General features: G+C 42.8%; 1 protein-coding gene across 6 annotated transcripts in view; it reads right to left on the bottom strand.

The window, feature by feature from the left end:
- DYNC1I1 (dynein cytoplasmic 1 intermediate chain 1) overlaps nucleotides 1-20,087 on the bottom strand; it is a 233,051-nt gene that overhangs the window by 32,287 nt on the left and 180,677 nt on the right. For all 6 annotated transcript variants that reach the window (XM_060248536.1, XM_060248538.1, XM_060248537.1 and 3 more), the window contains one exon: nucleotides 19,320-19,464. In XM_060248536.1, coding sequence (XP_060104519.1) covers nucleotides 19,320-19,464 — 145 coding nt within the window. The remainder of the gene's footprint in view (nucleotides 1-19,319; nucleotides 19,465-20,087) is intronic.

The raw sequence follows: 20,087 nt of genomic DNA, 5'->3' as shown, positions 1-20,087 counted from the left end.
TGGGGGCAGAGCGCTACTGTCCAAAAAGGGGGGGGGGGGAGTGATATGTGGGGGGGGGGGGAGAAATAGGGAGAATTGGCCTGGGGAGTGGAGGGTCGCCCAAAACATTCCATGCAGGTAAAGGGAGCTGCAGCACATTAGTTCCCTGGGGAAGGTTGGTGGGGAGGGGGGAGGGGGGGGAGATTTTGCATGTTGCTTTCACTCGGATGAACTGAAGTTTACAGTCTGCCCGGATAAGAATCAGGAGATTCCCCGGCAGAACGAGGAAAGTTAAAGACTGCCACCTAGCGGCGTTTGCGAGGCTGCAGCAAGCAATTGGCGACGAAACACAGCCAGAGAATATAGGGCTATATTTTGGTAAAGGGGAAAGACAGAAGGTAGTGTGCACACCAAAGGCGGCCATCCTAAACCATATGAGAAAATTGTTCCAGTGTCTCCACTGAAGGCGATGCTTGTGTAAAAAGCTGCCCCATTTTTAAAAAATTCATTTCTATTTACATTTCTGATCTGTTTTTTTTAGTCAGAAACTGAGAATTCAAAACAGTCCCAAATATACAGGAAATCTTGACATGTTGAACCTCACAAACTTTGCTGAAGAATCAGATTCCCGTTACCAATTTCTATGTACCAATGATCTGGTTCTGACAACTGAACATCACAACAATGGTTTGTTGATGTTTCTTACTCAAAAAAGGGTTTGATTGGATAAGCAGGGCAATATCAGAAGAACAAACTTGCATGCTGCTGGCTCCATCTTTTATGTGAACTGGAAAATTACAACCTCCAAGACTGTAAGGATGGTAGGACATGAGGGGGCAGACCACAAAGACTAGCCCAGTCCCAGAGGTCTCTGAGAACAAAGAGATCTTTAAAAGGAGAGTTCCACTGCCTGGGGCAGTTGCTGAGAAGACTGTTACACCTGCCTGCTTCTGGAAGTTGGAATGTGCAAAGTGGGTTATCTTCCACTGATCTCATCCCAGGCAGAGGTGGTGATAGTCTTTACCTCATCTGTATTTTATATTAAAGGAACTTTAAAATATATAGTTGTGACTTTTATATGAGGGGACATGGTGTATGAAGAGGACTGGGTTTAGGATACTTCCTTCTTGAAACACGCCTTAGGAAGTCAATTCCCCATTTATTTCCTAATGTGTGTATAAGGAAGAAAGAACTGGTCAATCCAGAATACATCCATCCTTATGCACTTGACAATTTAACCCTTAAATGACGTTCCTTTGGTTGCTAGCCTACAGTCTGTGGCTGATCAAGTTACTTCCACCAATTTCCTTTGCCCTCAGCAGGGTTTCTCTTCCCAGTCTTTTTTTTTTCAGAATAAAGCAATACACACTTTCTCGATCTCTCTCTCTCTCTCTCTAGCCTCACTCCCCCATCACCGCAGCATTGGCAGTGTGTGGAGAGCAAGGTTCAGAGAGCACAGCTGCTAGGAGCGCACGGGGCTGGCGCTTGACTTTTAAGTGCAGATGCGTCATTTCATAACAGACTGGAAGTTAGAGGCAAGTTTTCAAAGTGCACCAGGATTGTATGGTATAATTGGGTGACATGAATTATTCAGTGCATCTGGCTCGTCTTAGTCTGATTTCTGAATAATGGCTTTGCTAATCCCTGATCAATTAATGCAAAATGAAATTTAAATGATAATGAAAACTCTAGAGATAAAAAGAAATTAAGTATTCTCATAGCATGTGACAGAAATCTAAACAATGGGATTTCTACATGCATTGCATGTGTGTGTGTGCGATAGCTTACACCTGGCACACGCCCTTTCAACTATCGGTATTAACTCTGCCAGGTTTAATTATCTCTTTACAAGAAGGGCATGCTAGAGATCATATGGAGCATTCAAAAGCATAATAGCATCTTTCATTTATAAAGTGTGACTGAATTTTCAGGAGACTGCATTCCATTGACATTAAGAGAGAGAAGAGATTGGATTTATACCTCACCCTTCACTCAAGAATCTCAGAATAGTTTACAATCTCCTTTCCCTTCCCCTCCCCACAACAAACACCCTGTGAGATAGGTGGGGCTGAGAGAGCTCTGACAGAAGCTGTTCTTGAGAGCTCTGACAGAGTTATGATTGACCCAAGGTCATTCCAAGCAGCTGCATGTGAAGGAGTTGGGAATCAAACCCAGTTCTCCTAAATACCCACTACATCAAAATGGCTCTTAACTGCTTTGTCAATGCCTGTAATAGTTATTCAGGAAGGTGTGCCTTCGTTCTGTATCTTGGTGGCCATACAACCATGGGAGGGAATTTCTCCACTCTCTTGCTTCCCTGACTGGGGGTAAAATTCTCCTCACCACACTGGCTGATGATACAGACGACTGGCTTAATTCTGTTGTATGCCCAGAGTGGCAGGTGTCCATGTTTGACACAGTTGACTGCATTCCCTTTCTCCTGTGGTGCAGGATTCCATTTTTTCTCTTCTAAAGAATCAATTTCAATAAAGGCTTTTGCTCCGCTTCCTGGAGATGAAACTGGTCTGCAGAAGACAGAGGCCACCCACATGACTGGATATGAAACGTGGTGACTCAGGCCCAGCTAGAAGAGATTAGGGTTGTCAGGTCCGCCCCCCCCAGCCATTGGCAGGAGATTGGGTGTGTGTGTATAGGGTTGCCAGATTCAGGTTGGGAAATTTTTTTGAGATTTGGGAATGGAGCCTGGGGAGGACAAGGACCTCAGTGGGGTACAGTGAAATGGAGTCCACCCTCCAAAGCATCCATTTTCTACAGGGGAACTGATCACTGTAGTCTGGAGATGTGCTGTAATTATGGGGGGTCCCAGGTCCCATCTGGAGGCTGGCATCCCTAAAAGTGAGGGAAACAGTCCTATATGTTGTTTCACATGTCCAGGGAGTGGATGGGAGTCTCTTTTTTACATGGAATGGCTAAAGCCTTTCCTGTTTTACCTCACTGCTCTCCATGTTCTAAGCCCTTCTCTTCCCAGCTTGCCTCTCTTCCAGTATCAGAGCTAGTTTGTGAGAAAAGAACTTTGAACACAGCATAGGAAGATACAGTGAGGAAGGGGGAGACTGATAGTTGCTCACCATATTCCCCTCACTGTCTTCTCCTTTTGATGCCCCAAACAGCCTTGCCCCACCTTCACTTCAAGCATGAATGGTGCAAACTTGTGAAGAAATACGCACAGCTGTTCCATCCCAGGCTGAAGGCATCTATACCTGGCTACTAAACGTTTCAAATTAGCAGGACCTCAAGCAGATTCTGGAGAGGCAGCATACAAATTCTTGAAATGACACAAAACTAGACTTTGCAAGGCTGTGGAAAAGGAGGGCAAATATCTAATGGCCTTGCGGGGGGCGTGGGGGCAAGGCAAGCAGAAGCAGACTGGCCATTGAGTTTACAGGGAAATTTCCCAAAGGGCTGCTGTCATCCAGGAGCCAGCAGAACCAAGCCCCAGCGACTCTGCTAACATCTCATGGAGTGCTTGGCTCAGGCCTTTCACCAGCAATGACAATGAATGAAATACTGAGAAGCTGGTGATCCTGGGAAAGCTAGGGGTGGGGTCAAGGCATTGGAACCCGCTGTCCCTCTTTTCATATTGACAGTAGACAGAGAGGGGTCATGCACTCAGGACTATGGTACCTTCATACTGAAGCCAAATGCAACCACTGGTTTCAAGAGCTCACTCACACCCATAAAAATGGCAAAGGCAGTCTTATTTAGCAGAAGCCTGTCCACATTGTGATTGTTTTAGCCATATGAGACACTCTTCACACAGGCTTCTTGATAAGTAAACCCTTATTTTGTAGGCTGCCTCCCTTCTGTCCCAAAGAATTGAGCGCATACTCTCCTCCCCAAAGAAAAACAAGCATACCTACATCTTTGTTTAAGGGCTAAAGTTCCTGATGGTTCCCCCTATGCATCTGCATGGAAAGATCTTCCTTAATCCAAGAGGCGCCACACGGTAAGAAGCTTGCTACTTAGAGGAAGGCATGTGGACATGTTCACAGGTTTTAACTAGTATTTAACTGCTTAAAAGCTACAGTGAAATCTATCAGCTTTGCTTAGTTCATAATGAAGCTGGGCTCTACATGAAGGTACGTCTCTGAACTGTATTTCCATAACATAAAGCCGTATGATCACAGTTCCTTCTCTCAGCTGAGACCTACTTTTTTTCGTTTTCTCCTCTGTTCAAAGTCTCACTATGAACCTATCTATATATCCTCAGGAGGGAAAAATTATGCTTACAATTTTCAACCAGTCATTTAAGTGCTTCAAAATTATTCCCAACCACGGATTACAACAAGAGCAATTCTATCTCTTAATGGCCGATGGTCATCATCTTCACAAAATTAAACTCTTTGAATACTTTAAACAAATCCATGATAGCTAAACCAATTACAGCCCAGTTTAAATATGTACTATGGATATACAACTTGCACTTACACAAGACACTTAAGATTATGTCTATGCCATAAACATATATCAATGTTATACTGTTTAAATGTCCAGATTTCCCCAAAGATTCCTGGGAATCATAGGATACTCAGTGTAATACTCAGCGAGGAATTCTCAGTGTAACTGATAGCTATCCACTTCTTCAGAGAACTATAGTTCCCAGACCTGAAATGATGATTGTTATTAATCAGCAATGTTATTAATCTCAATGTGGCACAGATGTCCCTTTACATTACATGGCCAGCATATATGGATGGATGTACGGACAGACAGACAGATAGATAGATAGCAGATACAATAAACTCTAGATAAATAGAAGGATGGATGGACTTTATAAAAGTTATGCAAAACACTTTAGCTCTGTTGCATAAATAATACATTGCAAGTAAGCTCATTTTTGCTACAATGTACCAACCTACCAAAAGTCTCAATTTCCAGTTTTATTTGGAGAAAGCTATCACAGAACAAGTTGTGGCAGCTGAGAAAATCATAACTAAGTAACAATCTATTGCTGTTTCTTGCAGAGGTGGTCATTTAATTTAAGAGCACTATAACAAGCTTGATGCAAATATTTTTGAGGTACTGCCAATTCTGGGTCTGTACTGGCCGTAAATAGCAAATTCCAGGAATGTGTATGTTTGATCATCTCCTATAAACCATTTGTGTATATTCAGGAGGAAAGTTATCTTGTGAAAATGTATTGTTTGGGTTTTTTTAATATTTTGTATATTTGTGTGTGTGTCTGCACCTGGAAGTCATGTCGACCTTTGGTGACTGACCCCTACTTCCAGGCATTTATGAGTGGAACAAATGAACAAGATTTTTTAAATGTATTGATCCCTACTGAGGGCCTGGAGGATATTCAGGGAGGTGGCTAAATAGAGACTGCCCCGTCCTCTCGACTGGGTATTCCAAGGACTATCCAAGTCCTAGCCACAGTCAACCCTGCTTAGCTTCTGAGATCTGACAAGATCGGGCTTGCCTGGGCTATCCGGGTTAGGGTGTGATAACTTATGGTTTTAAGCAAGTATACTGACCTGATTCAGAGCAAGCTACTTCCATGCATTTATGAAGGGAATAAGCAAACAAGATTTTTAAATTGATTGATCATTGGAAGAATTGACTTTTGTTGCTGGGACTTACCTATATAGCTTTAAGCTCGCCAGTACTCAGCTATTCTCCTTAACAAGCTGAATTTTGCCCTTTTAAGTTAAAGAATGGTGTAAGTGTGCTTTGGATTGCACTGTAGAACACAGTTTCCTGAGCTGTACTCCAGTATGTTGAGCACTGGCCAGCATCAGATATTTCCTGCTTTGAAATCTTGAGGCAGGTCCATTGAAAGAGCATAGATGCTGCTGATATATGCAGGACCCTTCCATGGTGTGAGCTTCAGGAAGGGAGCACAGTTATGATCCCCTAAGGCCAGGTTTGTGGGCAGCAGAACAGGAGAGCCAAGAACAGAGAACAGAAGCTGAGGACCAGGAGCTATGTCACAGTGAGGAGCAAGGTAAGGTCAAACCCCGTGAAGAATCATCAGTACCACTAAGTGATCTCACCTCATCATACTGTCTCATGGTGTGTGCAAAGAGAGGCAGGGAGCATAGCACATTTGCTCTTGATGCATATGGACTAGCAGCCTTCCAAAACACTGTCAACCGCCCCCCACCCCAGCTCTATAAGAGCCTGCAACCCAGAAAGTGGTGCTCTGCAAAATTCCAGAGGGTCTACAACTCATGCGTTGAAAACAGGGGTTGGACAAGATGACCCCGGGGGATCCCTTCCAACTCTATGATTCTAGTAGCTGGTAGACTTGCCAGAAGACTCCTCTGAGGGAGGGAGCTTGGCCTGCCATCCTGGTAAAACCAGGTGCTAACCTAACCAAAGAGGTAAAGGTATCACTGGCAGAGTATCTTTTTGTTGTGGTTAATGAAAAAAATATAAGAACACAACTGTAGAAGATGGGAACTCTTCCTTTTGAGATTTTTTTTAAAAAATGAAAGAATAACCCCCATAATAATCAAAGTCCATTTCTATAAAATACTTAATGTTACTTTGTGTTCTGTATCACTCCTCTCCTTGGTGGGCTTGAAATTGTGGAGGGTCACAGTTGCAGAGTAAGAATATTTGCATCTATAAATCACTCTTGCAGCAAAGATGCTATGAAGTGCTGGTTAGCTTAATTGATCTGTATACCACGGATTTAGAAAATGTACTTCATTTTTACATAAACATGTGGAAACTATTATAAACGGGGAATGAAGGAGGGCGAGAGGGGAAGGGTTTCAAGAGCAAGCTCAGTCTAAAGATAACATGATGATTAGCATTTTGTGGTTTTCTTTAAAGTTAGGACATCATGGCTGAGTTTAGAAGAATGAACCAGGGGGAAAAAAAACCTAGCCAAAGGTACAGAAGATTTAGTCCGAGTCCATTTTAAAATCTAAGGGCATTGTCATAAATGATACTTACAGCACCGCTAGGTTTAAAATGTCTCAGATGTGAATGTTGTTAATGCAACTCAGCAGCAACCCCTAGCATTTTCGGGATCTGCTGTTAACTTTAATTTACAACACAGTGAGAATCAACATGGTATAGTTGTCAGATTATGGCCAGAGAGAGTTGGGTTCAAACCCCTGGTTAGTTATGGTGACCTAGGGCTAATCACTCTCTGTCAGCCTAATTTACTGCATTTAAGAGATGGGAGGATTAACTAATGGCAGTATAAACATGCAATAAAACAATACCCACTTCTGGATCTTTTATTACATTCTCTTGTTTAAAAAAATTAACATGAACGACAGTAAAAGAAGATGCGGTGGTAATACTGTAATGACCAATCATAAATTGGAGCCAGGTCCAGTTATAAGACATGGACCATCAGCTGAACACGAATGCTGTACTGAAAACAAATGGCCAACCTTTGTTCAAACAAATGGACATTCTAAGCAAATGATGGGTTAACATGTAAATTACAAACATCCAGAATGCAGAAAAATGCCAATATGGTATGGAGAACACAGGACTAAGGAGATGTGGCTTCAATTTGTCTTTGACTCTCCCTGAAGGTGAGCCTGTCACTGTCTCTCAGATTAAAATACCTCAGCAGGTTGTTTTGAAGAAGAAATGGGGAGGGGGGGACTCTATACATGTGTTCATATATGCTTCTTAAGGATGGGCATACAGATGTAATGGAGAAATGGTTTAAGTATCACTTGAGAAATGCCTAATGATGAGGAGAAGAGACGGTGAATTCTTCATGCCAGACACCACCTGACTTTAGGAAGCGTCAGTCTGTCAGGCAGCAGTGGTTTGAAGACATGTTTTGGGGTATTTGAGGAGGGGAGTTTGATGCTGACAGGTAAACTGGTGATTTAGTTAATCTCCTTAACGTTTTAAGCATTTTGCTCAGAAGTGACTCACAACAGGCTGGAGCTGCAGAGCTTATGATGCATTAAGTCTGGCTGCCTGGCTTGTCGGCTTGATAACCAGTTAAGTACAAAAAGGGGAGCTGCCCTGGCTGAATGAAGCCTGCCCAGGAGCCACAGAGAGATGCTCTGATTCCATGAGCAGGAAATGGTAGGCTGCACAGGTTCAGAGCATTTTCTTTTGTTGCATTATTTCACCTAGGCCAGTGTGAACCTTTGGTACTAAATGGTTCAGGGCAACAACTACATCTTCCAAAAAAGGTTCTTTTTAAAAGCCCTGATCATTAGCTTTTAGTACCAACATTAAGAAATGAAAGAAGGCTTGGGATCTCTGGTCCACCATCATGTTCTCCTTTAGTATATTTATGAGCTGTATTCCTTGTCTCTGTTCCACCTTTGCAAAAGAATTTAGGAATAGGCCAACTGGGGCAGTGCAGTTGTTCAGCTAGGTGAGCCTCTGGATTCAAAGGGTGTTGAGTTCTGGATGGCTTCCTCCCTCCCTTCCTGCTCTCGCTGCCAGCTGCCTAGGGACTCCAAGAACAAGAAGATTCTGGCCTCTACCATGACCCAGAGCTAGGATTACCAATCTCATGGTGGTCCCTGGAGTTCTTCCGGGATTACAGTTTATCTCCAGACTCCTGAGACCAGACTCCAGAGACCAGTTCTGCCTCAGGTGGAGTTGCCAGTTCTGGCTTTGGACATTTCTGGAGTTTTGAGAACAGGCCATGGGGAAGGCAGAGTTTGCACAGGGAAAAGATCTCAAGCCGTCAATTGAAATATACAATATGGGCGTTTAAGAGAAGCCGGTCTGAGGACCTTTGTCAGTTGTCTTGTGAAGAAGCTGCAAATGCAGCGGAACGTGATTTAAGCCGGTGATTGTGTGAAGGCAAGATTTTCTCCTTCGGAAGCCAACATCAGTGGAAGGACTCCGTTTGGAATTTATTTCTGAGTAGTAATACTCCCTATAGACTTTTTGGAATTTTCTGGAGTCATCCTTGAGAACTGTATTCGTGTTTGGGACTTTATGTTCTCTATGTGATTCATGTTTTTGGAATGATCTTTGGATGTTATTGCACAATATATTATATAGATTTTGTAAAATTTGTAAATTGTATTTTGTATTTTTGACACAGTTATTTTCTCTAGCAGGACTGATTTATGTTGTCTGGAAATTTGGTGGAATTCTAGCTTGCCTGCCTCAAAGGTCACTCTTTGTCTCTCTCTCTCTCTCTCCGATCTTCTCTAAGGCACAGCCTGGTAACCTGCAGGAGATGAAGGAGATGGGGACTTACTTATGAGGGGAGAGAGATGTCTTCAGTGCAATGACAGAAATGATGTCATTGCACCAGGGGGTGATGCTCTAGCATTTGCCCAAAAATCAGTTTGCCCATCTGCTCCACTGTATGCTCCTTTCCTATCTCATGTGAATTTGCCCAGTATGCTTTTAATCTCAAATAAACCCATTTCAGCTACATTTGGTCACTAATAATAAGAACTGGTAAAAACTCTGAAACAAAAGGAGATGCTTAGTAGTCAAGACATTGTATGGAAGACCATTAACACGATTCACAATGATATATACACTAATAAGGGGTGGAGGGATTACCTACCTACCTATCCGTACCTAATGAACAGTTTCAATTTTTCTGTTTTTGTTTAACAGAAGGAACCAAGCTCACATCAGAAATAAGCCAAGGGATTCAATATTGCTTCTCTGCATTCTCTTTTTAATTGCCATTTGGTACACACCACGCACAGGAACGGAGTATCTATTATGACTCAAGGTAACATACCTGTTTCCTTGAGCAATCAGGATTAATAATTGCAGCTGTTAAAACTGGGAGGCCTGTGGAGATTTCATGGGTCACCAATCACAGACAATTGTCAGAGACCACACTGCATATGTAAGATTTTTATTTTTTTTTAACCTGACAATACAAAAACAGCCAAATTTTGCTCTGACAGCTGACAGAACTGGCCATTTCAAAGGCTGCAGAAAGAATATAACTGGAGGGCCCTGAGATTTAAGTAGGTGCTGCTGATAGATGCCTCCATAACTGCAGGACTTGTCCAAAACTTGAAGTGGAGTTTCCTTGCAGCTCAGGGTGACTGAGGTCAGAGTGCTGGAAGACAGCCACTGGAGGATCTATCAGGAGAACACTTCAGGTGACAAAAGGGCTGGCCTAGGGCTGTAGTATCAGACCCTCATGAGATTTAGCTTGGTTTATTTTAAAGATATGTACTGCAGTAATCAACAAATTTGAAAGGGAGATACAAGAGAAGGAGGGGGGTAGAGCAAGAAGAGCAAAGGAAACCGTGTACTCCTAAAGGATTCGCCTGGAGTCTGGTCTGAAGGCAAGCAATGCAACAATATTGCAGTTCTGTGTCTGGCCACTGTTTGGCCAGAAGACTTCCTAGGAACCCAGTGGAAGTCACCTTGCAATTCCTTAATGGAACAAAATGTACCACCACCACCGTCACTGTTGTTACTGAAGATGTCCAAAAAACAGTTTTTAAAACTCCTTTGGTGGTCAGCTGCAGAGTTACAAAAGTCTGTTAATGATTATGGTGTTGCAATCTGATGTTTCTGAACTGTTACATATGAAGCATGCCTTTTTTTGCATGCAGACTGAATGTGTGGAGAGAGTGCTGCCCTCACCACTTCCTCTGTGTGACTGCTAACTCAAGATCACAGCTTCTATGTACGGAGGAAGTGTCTGCATGTACACTCCCTTCAATAATGTTTGGCAAGCAGCATCCCCAATCACAGAGAGGGAGAATACACACAGATACTTCCTTCCCATGCTTGCCATGTGCAGACAACCTGGCACACATGGTTTAGGGAGGGGGGGGGGTGTGGAACCAAGGCACTCATGCTCATTGTCCCTTCCTGTACATTCAGTTAATGCAATGAGGTGTCATGTGTAGAGGCCTACGAAATTAGATCATTAGTCTATCTAAGTACTATCTCCTCTGGTAGTGACTGTCTGGGGTCTCACCTTTACAACTGGAGATGCTGGTGATTGAACCTGAGATCTTTTGCATGCATAGCAGATGTTCTACTAATGAGCCATGGCCTTTCCCCAGCAATAGGTGGAGATAGCAGTTTTGTTTATTCTTTATAACCTAAAATGCTCGGGGGGGGGGGGGGGAGTAGGATTCCAAACATGTGCTCTGTTGAGGTTGCAGCAGAAGTGTGGAATTTAAAGCTCCTTGAAACTATCAGCAAGGTTGCCCCTCAACAACCTGTCCCACTTTTGTGACAAAACCCAGCCCACTGGTTTACCACTGAGCTGAAAGGTCTGAAAAGGGCTGGAATGTCTAGCACAGCGCTAGCAGAGAACTCACTGATTCTGATAGATCACGTTATAATAATAAAATTTTATTTATATCCCGCCCTCCCCACCGAAGCGGGCTCAGGGTGGCTAACAGCATATTCATATAATTATACAAAGGATTAAAATCACATTAATTTTAAAACATTCCAATTTAAACAGAATACAAATACAAATAAATACAAATAAATTCCAGGTTGTAATTCTGTTCATAAAATAATGGTGACAGAAGTCACCCAACATCAGTCGCTCAGCCGGCAAAGGCCATCCTGAAAAGGGTGGTCTTGCAGGCCCTGTGGAACTGGTCAAGGCTCCGCAGGGCTCGCACTTATTCCGGGAGCTGGTTCCATAGGTGTAGAGCTGCGATAGAGAAGGCCCGTGTGCGAGTATTTTGTAGTTTTGCCTCCTTTGGTCCGGGGATAGTCAACTGGTTCTTCCCTGCTGACCTCAGTGCTCTCTGGGGTTCATATGGGGAAAGACGGTCCCTCAGGTAGGCAGGTCCTTGGCCATATAGGGCTTTAAAGGTAATAACCAGCACTTTATAACAAACCTGGTAAGTAACTGGCAACCAGTGCAGTCCGCGTAGCCCCGACTGTATGTGCTCCCATTTCGGGAGCCCCAAAAGCAGCCTAGCCGCCGTGTTCTGCACCAGCTGCAACCTCCGGGTTCGGCACAGAGGCAGCCCCATGTAGAGGGCATTACAGTAATCCAATCTTGAGGTGACCATTGCATGGATCACTGTTGCTAGGTCCCGGCGCTCCAGGAAGGGAGCCAACTGCCTTGCCCACTTCAGGTGAAAAAACGCCGACTTGGCAGTGGCTGCTATCTGGGCCTCCATTGATAATGAAGACTTCAGTAGAACTCCCAAGCTCTTGACCCAGTGCGCCGCTTTCAGCGGCACACCGTCAAAAACCGGGAGAGGTATTTCTCTCCCTAGGGCGCCGCAGCCCACGCTAAGGACCTCTGCCTTCGTCGGGTTCAGCTTCAGCCCACTCAGTCTATGCGAGGTTGCCACGGCCAGCAATGCCAGGTCCAGATTCCCTGGAACACAGCCAGGCCGGCCATTCATTAGCAGATAGAGCTGGGCGTCATCTGCATATTGGTGACACCCAAGCCCATACCTCCGGGCAATCTGGGCAAGGGGGCACATATAGCTGTTAAATAGCACCAGGGAGAGAACTGCTCCCTGCAATCTAGTGTGTGCCTCTGGGACAGCACACCCCCGATTGCCACCCTTTGTCTCCGTCCCTTGAGGAAGGAGGAAAGCCATTGTAGGGCTAGCCCCCTAACCCCTATGTCGGCGAGGCGGCGGGTCAGTAACTGATGGTCGACCGTATCGAATGCGGCCGACAGATCTAATAGCATCAGCACCGCCACGCCGCCTCGGTCCAGATGCCGCTGGAGGTCATCTACCAAGGCGACCAGCACTGTCTCCGTCCCATGATCTGGGCGAAAGCCGGACTGGCAAGGGTCTAGGATGGAAGCGTCATCCAGAAAACCCAGAATAGACTCACTGTAAGGCCTATGAAGTGATGGTGATGGTGGCAAAGAAATTATACTTCTCTGCTACTATTGCATCAGCTAGTTCACAACCATCCCACTTATTTAAGGTAATATGGCATTGGCTGACTCCTAAAATTGAGCCTTCATTGTATTAGGACCAGACAATCAGTTGTGTTATTTTTATGAAAGTTTTTTTGCTGATAAAATATCAAGAACAAGTTCTGATCTTGATGCTAACTCTAACCTAGGTCCACTGGAAGAACTGCCAACTAGACTGCCAGTTCTATTTACAGACCACTTTGATCCAGTTTCCATGATGGATGCTGAAAAATTCCTGGGATCAGTGAAGGCCAGTACTGGTGCCCTGGACCCTTGCCTATCCTGACTTCTAAAATCATGTAAAGACTATGTCAACAAATTCTTAGTATCTATTACAAATCAATCACTAACTCAGGGCACCCTCCCTTAACCACTCAGAGTGGTTTTTACTTTTAAAACTACTACTTTTAAAAAACCTTTCCACTACTTTTTTTTAAAACCCATCCCTACAGAAAAATGATGTAGCAATTATCACTGTGTCTAATCTGCTCTTTCTACTGAGAGAGCAGTAGCAAACCAACTCTAGTCTTTTTGGATAACTCATCTGCTCTAGACAGTTTTCAACTTGGTTCCAGACAGGGCTATTGGGCTGAGATGACTCTGGTGGCTTTAGCTGATGGCCTCCATCAAAACGTAGACAAAGATCAGGCCTCCTTGTTGCTCATACAGAATTTATCTGCAGCCTTTGACACAGTGGACCATACCATTTTGTTGAGATGCCTGGAGGCAGACGTTCATGTCAGAGGTTGTGCACTGAACTGCTTCAAATCATTCCTCATGGACCAGACCCAACGAATTTCCATTAGAGACTAGCTGTCATCAGTGTGGGACTTATTCTGTGAGTGCAATCCTATCCTACAGGGCACAATCCTGTCCCGCATGCTCTTCAATCCTTAAGAAAAACCCTTAGGCCAAATCATCTGTAGTTTTAGGGTTGACTATCATCAATATGCAGATTATACATAGCTACATGAACCCTTACCAGATCTCCTCCTAGCTGTTGTGGTTAAAGGGCTAAAAGTGAACAAATTGAAACTAAATCCTAGACAAAAAAGAAGTGATGATGGTTGGGAAGGTAGAGTCTTGATGGATACTATGCTCCATGCTTTTGATGGGGTTCATGTGGCCTTGCCAACTCAGTTAAGTGCATTGGGGCCAACATTATTGCTGGAGAAGGAAGTTAATGCAGCTGCAAAAAAAAAAGGCATTCTTCCAACTCAGTCTAGTTCAAAAAATGGCCCCTTACCTGGATATGACTGATCTGGTCACCTGGAACCATGCCATAGTGATGTTGAGACTAGACTAAAACTGTACATTGATCTCCCCTCAGAATCCATTCAGAATTCCAGCTGGGGCAGAATACTGCAGCTCGACTGTTATTGGGAGCTAGATGGGAGCATGCCTATTACTCCCATTCTGTGGACACTCTGCTGTCTGCCTATTAGTTACCAGGCTCAATTTAAGGTATTGGCTATCACATAGAGAGCCCTTTGTGGCCTTGGACCCTCATATCTGCAAGTTCATCTCTCCCTCTATGTTCCACCATGACAGTTTTGCTCATCTGAACAGGGCCTTAATGGGCACAATCAGCAGACACATGCCTTCTCCATTGTGGCCCTCACCTTGTTAAATGATCTTTCTGAGGAGGTCAGCAGGGCTTCTGTTCTCCTGGCGTTCCACAAACTATACAAAAGTAAATTATTCAAGGGCTTTTCTATGCAGGCTATAGGGTAGCACTGTTCAAAAATTCTTCACAAAGTTACTCAGATAAATTATTGATTGTGATTTATACTACCGTGTATAGTTTGCTGTAAACTGGGTCCTTCCATGTAATCTTGCTAACTTAATGTATCATGTTAACACTTATGGTTTGCTTTTGTTCTGGTTTTTTATAGATTTCTGGTTGGTTCTACAACCCAAATCACATTTCACTATTTACTGAATGTCCCATTCTATTGATCTGCTTCTGCATGAACCACACACACCACTGACTTTGCTTTTCTGGACAGAACTTGTCTCCTCTGCCTCTAGGGTAAGAGATTAGACAGACAGGGATACATAGTCAAGCCTCTCTAGTGGCACTCTCTCATTTCCTGGAAAGGCTCACTTAAGCAGGATAATGGTTTGAGACATTCTCATTTCCGAAGAGATGGCTGACTGTGTTGTGATGTCACATCTTTGATGTGTTTTATTATGTATCATCTATATTCCTAATATCTTCTGCTCTGGTGATGTTCCTTGCATCTTGGAAATTGAGAGAGGTGATACACAAACTGATCAAGAAATACATAACTGGAAAATGCAAAGACTTCTTGTACCAGCAAATAAAAACTTTAAATCAAGTTTATTTGCATAGTGTGCCAGAGCAACATGGCAAATGATGCAGTTGTATAGACCCTGCAGAGACACTATGTGGGCATTGCAGGCAAAAGACCTAGAGCGAGCATCTAGAATCTGTCTGCAGCCCTCCAGCCACCAGCTGGAAGAGCCCATTAACTTCAAAGGGCTTCTCCAGAATTAGGGGTTTCAGAGTAACAGCTGATACTTCAGCTTGAAACTCTCAGCTACCTCTGTCTAAAAAGAGAATTTTGACAAAAATATATATTCAACAGTAAATTTGGTCTCTCTACACTATAAGAATCATTGACATTCAGTTTTTGTTGCCTACCAGCACCGTGCTGGAGGTTCATTCCAAGTGATTGTGCCATACCTAACTTTTAATCTTCTGTCCCCTACTATTTCCTCTCTCTCCACTTTCATGTATCTCCTTTGTCTTTAATAAGCTTTCTCTGGTTTCTCTTCAGAAAACCTTCAACTTTTTACTTTGGCGGGGGAGGGCGGGATATAAGAATAAATTTTTATTATTATTATTATTATTATTATTATTATTATTATTATTATTATTATTATTATTATTATTATTATTATTATTATTACTACTACTACTACTACTACTTTTCCATTTCTTTTTGTTTTCATATATTGGCATTGTGAACCTTTCCATTTTGCCCAATTTTTTCCCTGATGTTCCCGAATTGTATGTTTCTTTTATGGGATTTTATACTGTTTATATCGCTTGAACAACATTTTAATAAAAAGGACGCAAAAACAGTTTTAATGGGAATCATTCTAATAATTATACAATTTAGTGATAATTGTTGGAATGATGGTAGGTGGGGGAAACAACCACGAGAGAAACTGAGATTTCCAAATCAAAATACAGAAGGCAGGATATCCCTATTGATCACAATTGGATTAGGGCAGAAAGAACATGGTTCAGGTTTCTTGAGCAATTCCCTCTTATCCAGTTCTTTGACACCAGCCTCCTTATGAGCAACTTCTTGCCTTTTTAAAAGGGATGCCAAAAAGAAAAATTCACCAGGGAGGGAGTATACATTTTGCAAAAGGCGAATACATTCATAACCCCCTCCATCCCATTTTGGCTAAACACTATTATATAATATATCTGTGCATACAGTTCTTCATCTGTGAAGAATCATGCAATTGACACATACAGCACAAAGTCCCCTGACATTCATTTTTCCCTTTTGTGGTTACAGTGAAACAGATAAGCAAAAACAAGAGAAACATTATGGAAAAACTCAGTACAGACTTGAGATCACCTGACTTGACTTGGGTTTTGCTCCTTCAAATTACCTAGAGAAAGACCATAATCTTCTCCTCATACTGCTGGATGGCAGCCAGACCTCTGGCTCCAGAGGTAAAGGGCAAAAAGTAAAAATCCTGTCTGAACAAGCAGCTCCACCCATTCCTCTGAGTCAGTCTGGCTTTTTGACAACAAAATGAGCTCGGAAGAAAATTCATTCATTGCTTTGCTTCTGGACCAAACCCAGAAAGCTGAACACACTCAACAGACAGAAAGATTCCCATGTTAACCCAGCAGGCTACTTCCTGAAGAATCTACAGCCTTATTGTAATGATTAATTCACTCTTCATTTATACAGTTTTATGGGATAAAATATGCAGTAGCAATGTTTTCCAGAAGAGAATTTATTCTCTTTGCTGGGACTAATTTAAAAAAGACACTGGACTTCACGCAAGCTGGGATGGTACCAATCTGACTGCCATGGGGGAGACGGGAAATTAAGCAAACAAGGGAAGGCTGGAAAATAGGTCCTTCAAAATTACAAGTCACATCTTGTTCACAAATGATCTGGAATTAAGGGTGAACACTATAGTGGCCAGGACAGTTGGAGACTTTTCAGGTAACCAAGGAAATAGGTATTTCAAAATCTGAATATGGGAATTCCAAACAGCAACTCCGTGTAGTTCTCACTGGGTTCTACAGAACACATCTCACCTCTAGCAAGTGTCCCAGAGAAAAGCCCTACATTTCCCCTTGAGGCATCCCTGCAGGAAACTAGCAATGCTGGCTACACTTCACTACACTACACATGCTAATTCTTGTCAGACTGTGGACCAGAAGAGACTGTGGGGAGGGCTGCTCACAAGTTTGGAGTGCTAGAACTGAAAGCAATGAACAGCACACAGCAAGGAATCTGGCAGTGCTCTTATTCCCTGCTCAAATCTATAAGGGGATGGGAAAGGAATGTTGTACATTTCTGTTTAGGAATGAATGGAGTAGGGGCTATATTCTGTTTTAGGGGTGAATTTAAGGGATTCATAAAGTATGTAAGAAAGCCTTAATCATCCCTTATTTCTATTGTAATGTAAATTCTGCAAAGAGGAAAAAGTTTGTTTTCTAAATTGTATATAACTTATAAACCAGAACATGCCACCCACGCTCATTCCAGTAGTCTCACTGAGGTCAGACCATGTGGTTTTCAAACCAAGGCAGAATTAAAAAAAAAAATTATGCTACTTCTGCCTTGCTTCCTTATTGATGCAGTCTATTTCTTTATGGATGCTTCATTAGCAAGGGCTTGCAGTGGTGCTTTGGATTTATATGTACCCATTGAATATATAAAGGATTGTTTCATAACAACATTTTCCTTCCCTACAGCTCTTCCCTTCCTCTTTCAGATATTTTAATAATCTTGGATATAGCCAGAGGCACAAGCCAAAAAGCTCTTGCCCCATGGCTCCTGTCCCAGCCAATAAGCCCAAGACCAGGTCAAGACATAGTTTGCTTGTTATTGTTTTGTTTGTTTTTATTGGATTATTGACACTGATGAATTTAGGAGGATATAATTCTGCTTTCAATTGCAATGCACATCTTCTGCTGACCAGTTGAATGTCCAACAGCAATGAAAAATATGGGCTGTGGGAGCCATGTTGTAGAATTATGTATGCCTGTACTAGAACGACAAACAGAGACTGTTGGAAGCTTGGAAGTTAAAGAATGTAGCATACTTTACAGGAAATCCCCACACCAAGGTTCTCAGGGCAGTTCTAAGATGGATACCCTCATACACATTCACTCTACTGGGTCACACATATTTACAGAGGCATAGTAGGAAAGACGTTTAATGAAGGCACTCTCCAGTATCAGTTGCAGCTTTAATAAATGAATGAAAAATAACAATCAAAGATGTATCTAAAATCCTGTTCAGTCCTGTTTACAGTCTATCCCTAGAAGCAAATGCTTTTCTTTTGAAGGCACAGCTAAGATTATTTATGGCAGAAGAATGGGGTATTTTGATAAAACTCAACCCTGCTTTTTCTTCATGTGGTATTGTATAATTCTCCCTGCAAATAATTATATGAGAAGCAGCACTGGCATGGCTGCACATTCACATCTGCTAATAATCCTTAGTGTTTATTAACAAACAGGTGGCCTTTAGAAAACAATTTATATGTTCAAAGCCCTAATGCCTGAATAAACATAAGGCTCAGCAGATTCATCCTGCTTGGAGAACTCTTGACTCATTATGCATCCAGCTCTGCTTTCATGATGCGCTATGATCTTATGACTCAGGGGCAGAAACTGTACATGCTTCAGGTAGAATAAGCCAGCATCCTCAAAGAGAAAAGGGCATCCCTCTAGATCACCTGTCTTTTGAAAGATATGGACAGATTAGTACAGATAGGTCCATTTTTAAAAATAAGTGGCTGGAATATTCCTTTGCATTCCTAAAGATTATGGCTTTTCCTCAAGAAACCATTTGCTTCAGTCAATCTATTATCAGATGGCCAATCAGAAATCTTTCTGGGCAACCCCACCCCCACAAGGCCTGACCCACTTTCTAGACCATGTGCTACAGCTCCATGAGATAGCATTTTTAAAGGATCCTTTCTGTGGTAACCTTTAACAATGTGGCAACCCCTACAACATGGCTGCTTCCTGTTCTCTTGTTAATGTTGGAACTGCCAAGTCTTCTGACAGGAGCCCTGCTTATGACATGACACTTTCCTTGACAAAATATTCTTGCATAAGAAGAATTCCTGTTAGCTAGTGAGAATCTAAGGATCTTGATTTCCATTCATAGTACAAAGAAATGGTGTGGTTAACTAAAGTGATCAATATTATACTTTGCCAGGTATTCCCGTAAGGGGTAAGAGGTGAAAGGCCCAATAAGCTTTCTTATTCCCAGCTTACCTTTGTAGTCCATAACTTGACAGTCCAGTCAAATGATGATGTGACAAAGAGATGGGAGAAGTCAACTGGACCGACAGCCATGTGGCAATTGATTCCTGTGACAGGACCTTGATGACCTTCAAAGATTTCACCAATGCCTGCTTTACTGCAGAAAGGCAGATGCACACATTCAGGAAGTAGCCAACACCAGAAGATATCCCTTATCCTAGCGTGTCACTGTCACAGATCCCTTATGGACATCTGACCATCACTGTCAAGACAGACCCTCAACTGCACCAGACAGGCTGCAAACCATGTCTTGTTGGCGTCTCATAGCAGGCTTTCTGAGAGCTGCTACTACAGCTGTTCCTTTCTTAATGTTTGAAGGGGAAATCTGTTGAGGTGGAGAGAACATTGAACTTGGAAGATCCACACCATCTTGTGAGGAGGATGAAGTAAAGCAAGCAGCAGACTATTTGTTTCCCTTCAGTATTACAGCTGAGGTTTCACATCTGTACAGCCCTTGGCCCCTGTCAATTTTGGGTTACTTTTTTGTGTATGTGAGAAGGCAGGCTTTTAAAAAAGTGATATATTCCTGCATGCCTCAGATGACAGTGTGTGCTTGTGGGGAGACCTCCTCCTACTGTTGCCTCCTCCTGTTTTGTCAGTCAGTGTTTCTGTATGCTGTCTACTTTCTCAACAGAGGTGGCAATGACAGAGGTATCTGAATCTTTGCAAACAGCAAAAGTAATCAATAGTGGCAATATAATGATAACAAACTGAGGCATC

This window comes from Heteronotia binoei, chromosome 10 (genome assembly GCF_032191835.1).
Source record: "Heteronotia binoei isolate CCM8104 ecotype False Entrance Well chromosome 10, APGP_CSIRO_Hbin_v1, whole genome shotgun sequence".
NCBI classification, from domain to species: Eukaryota; Metazoa; Chordata; class Lepidosauria; order Squamata; family Gekkonidae; genus Heteronotia; species Heteronotia binoei.
Note: the sequence above shows the minus strand (reverse complement) of the source record. Positions and strands in the feature narration are given on the sequence as shown.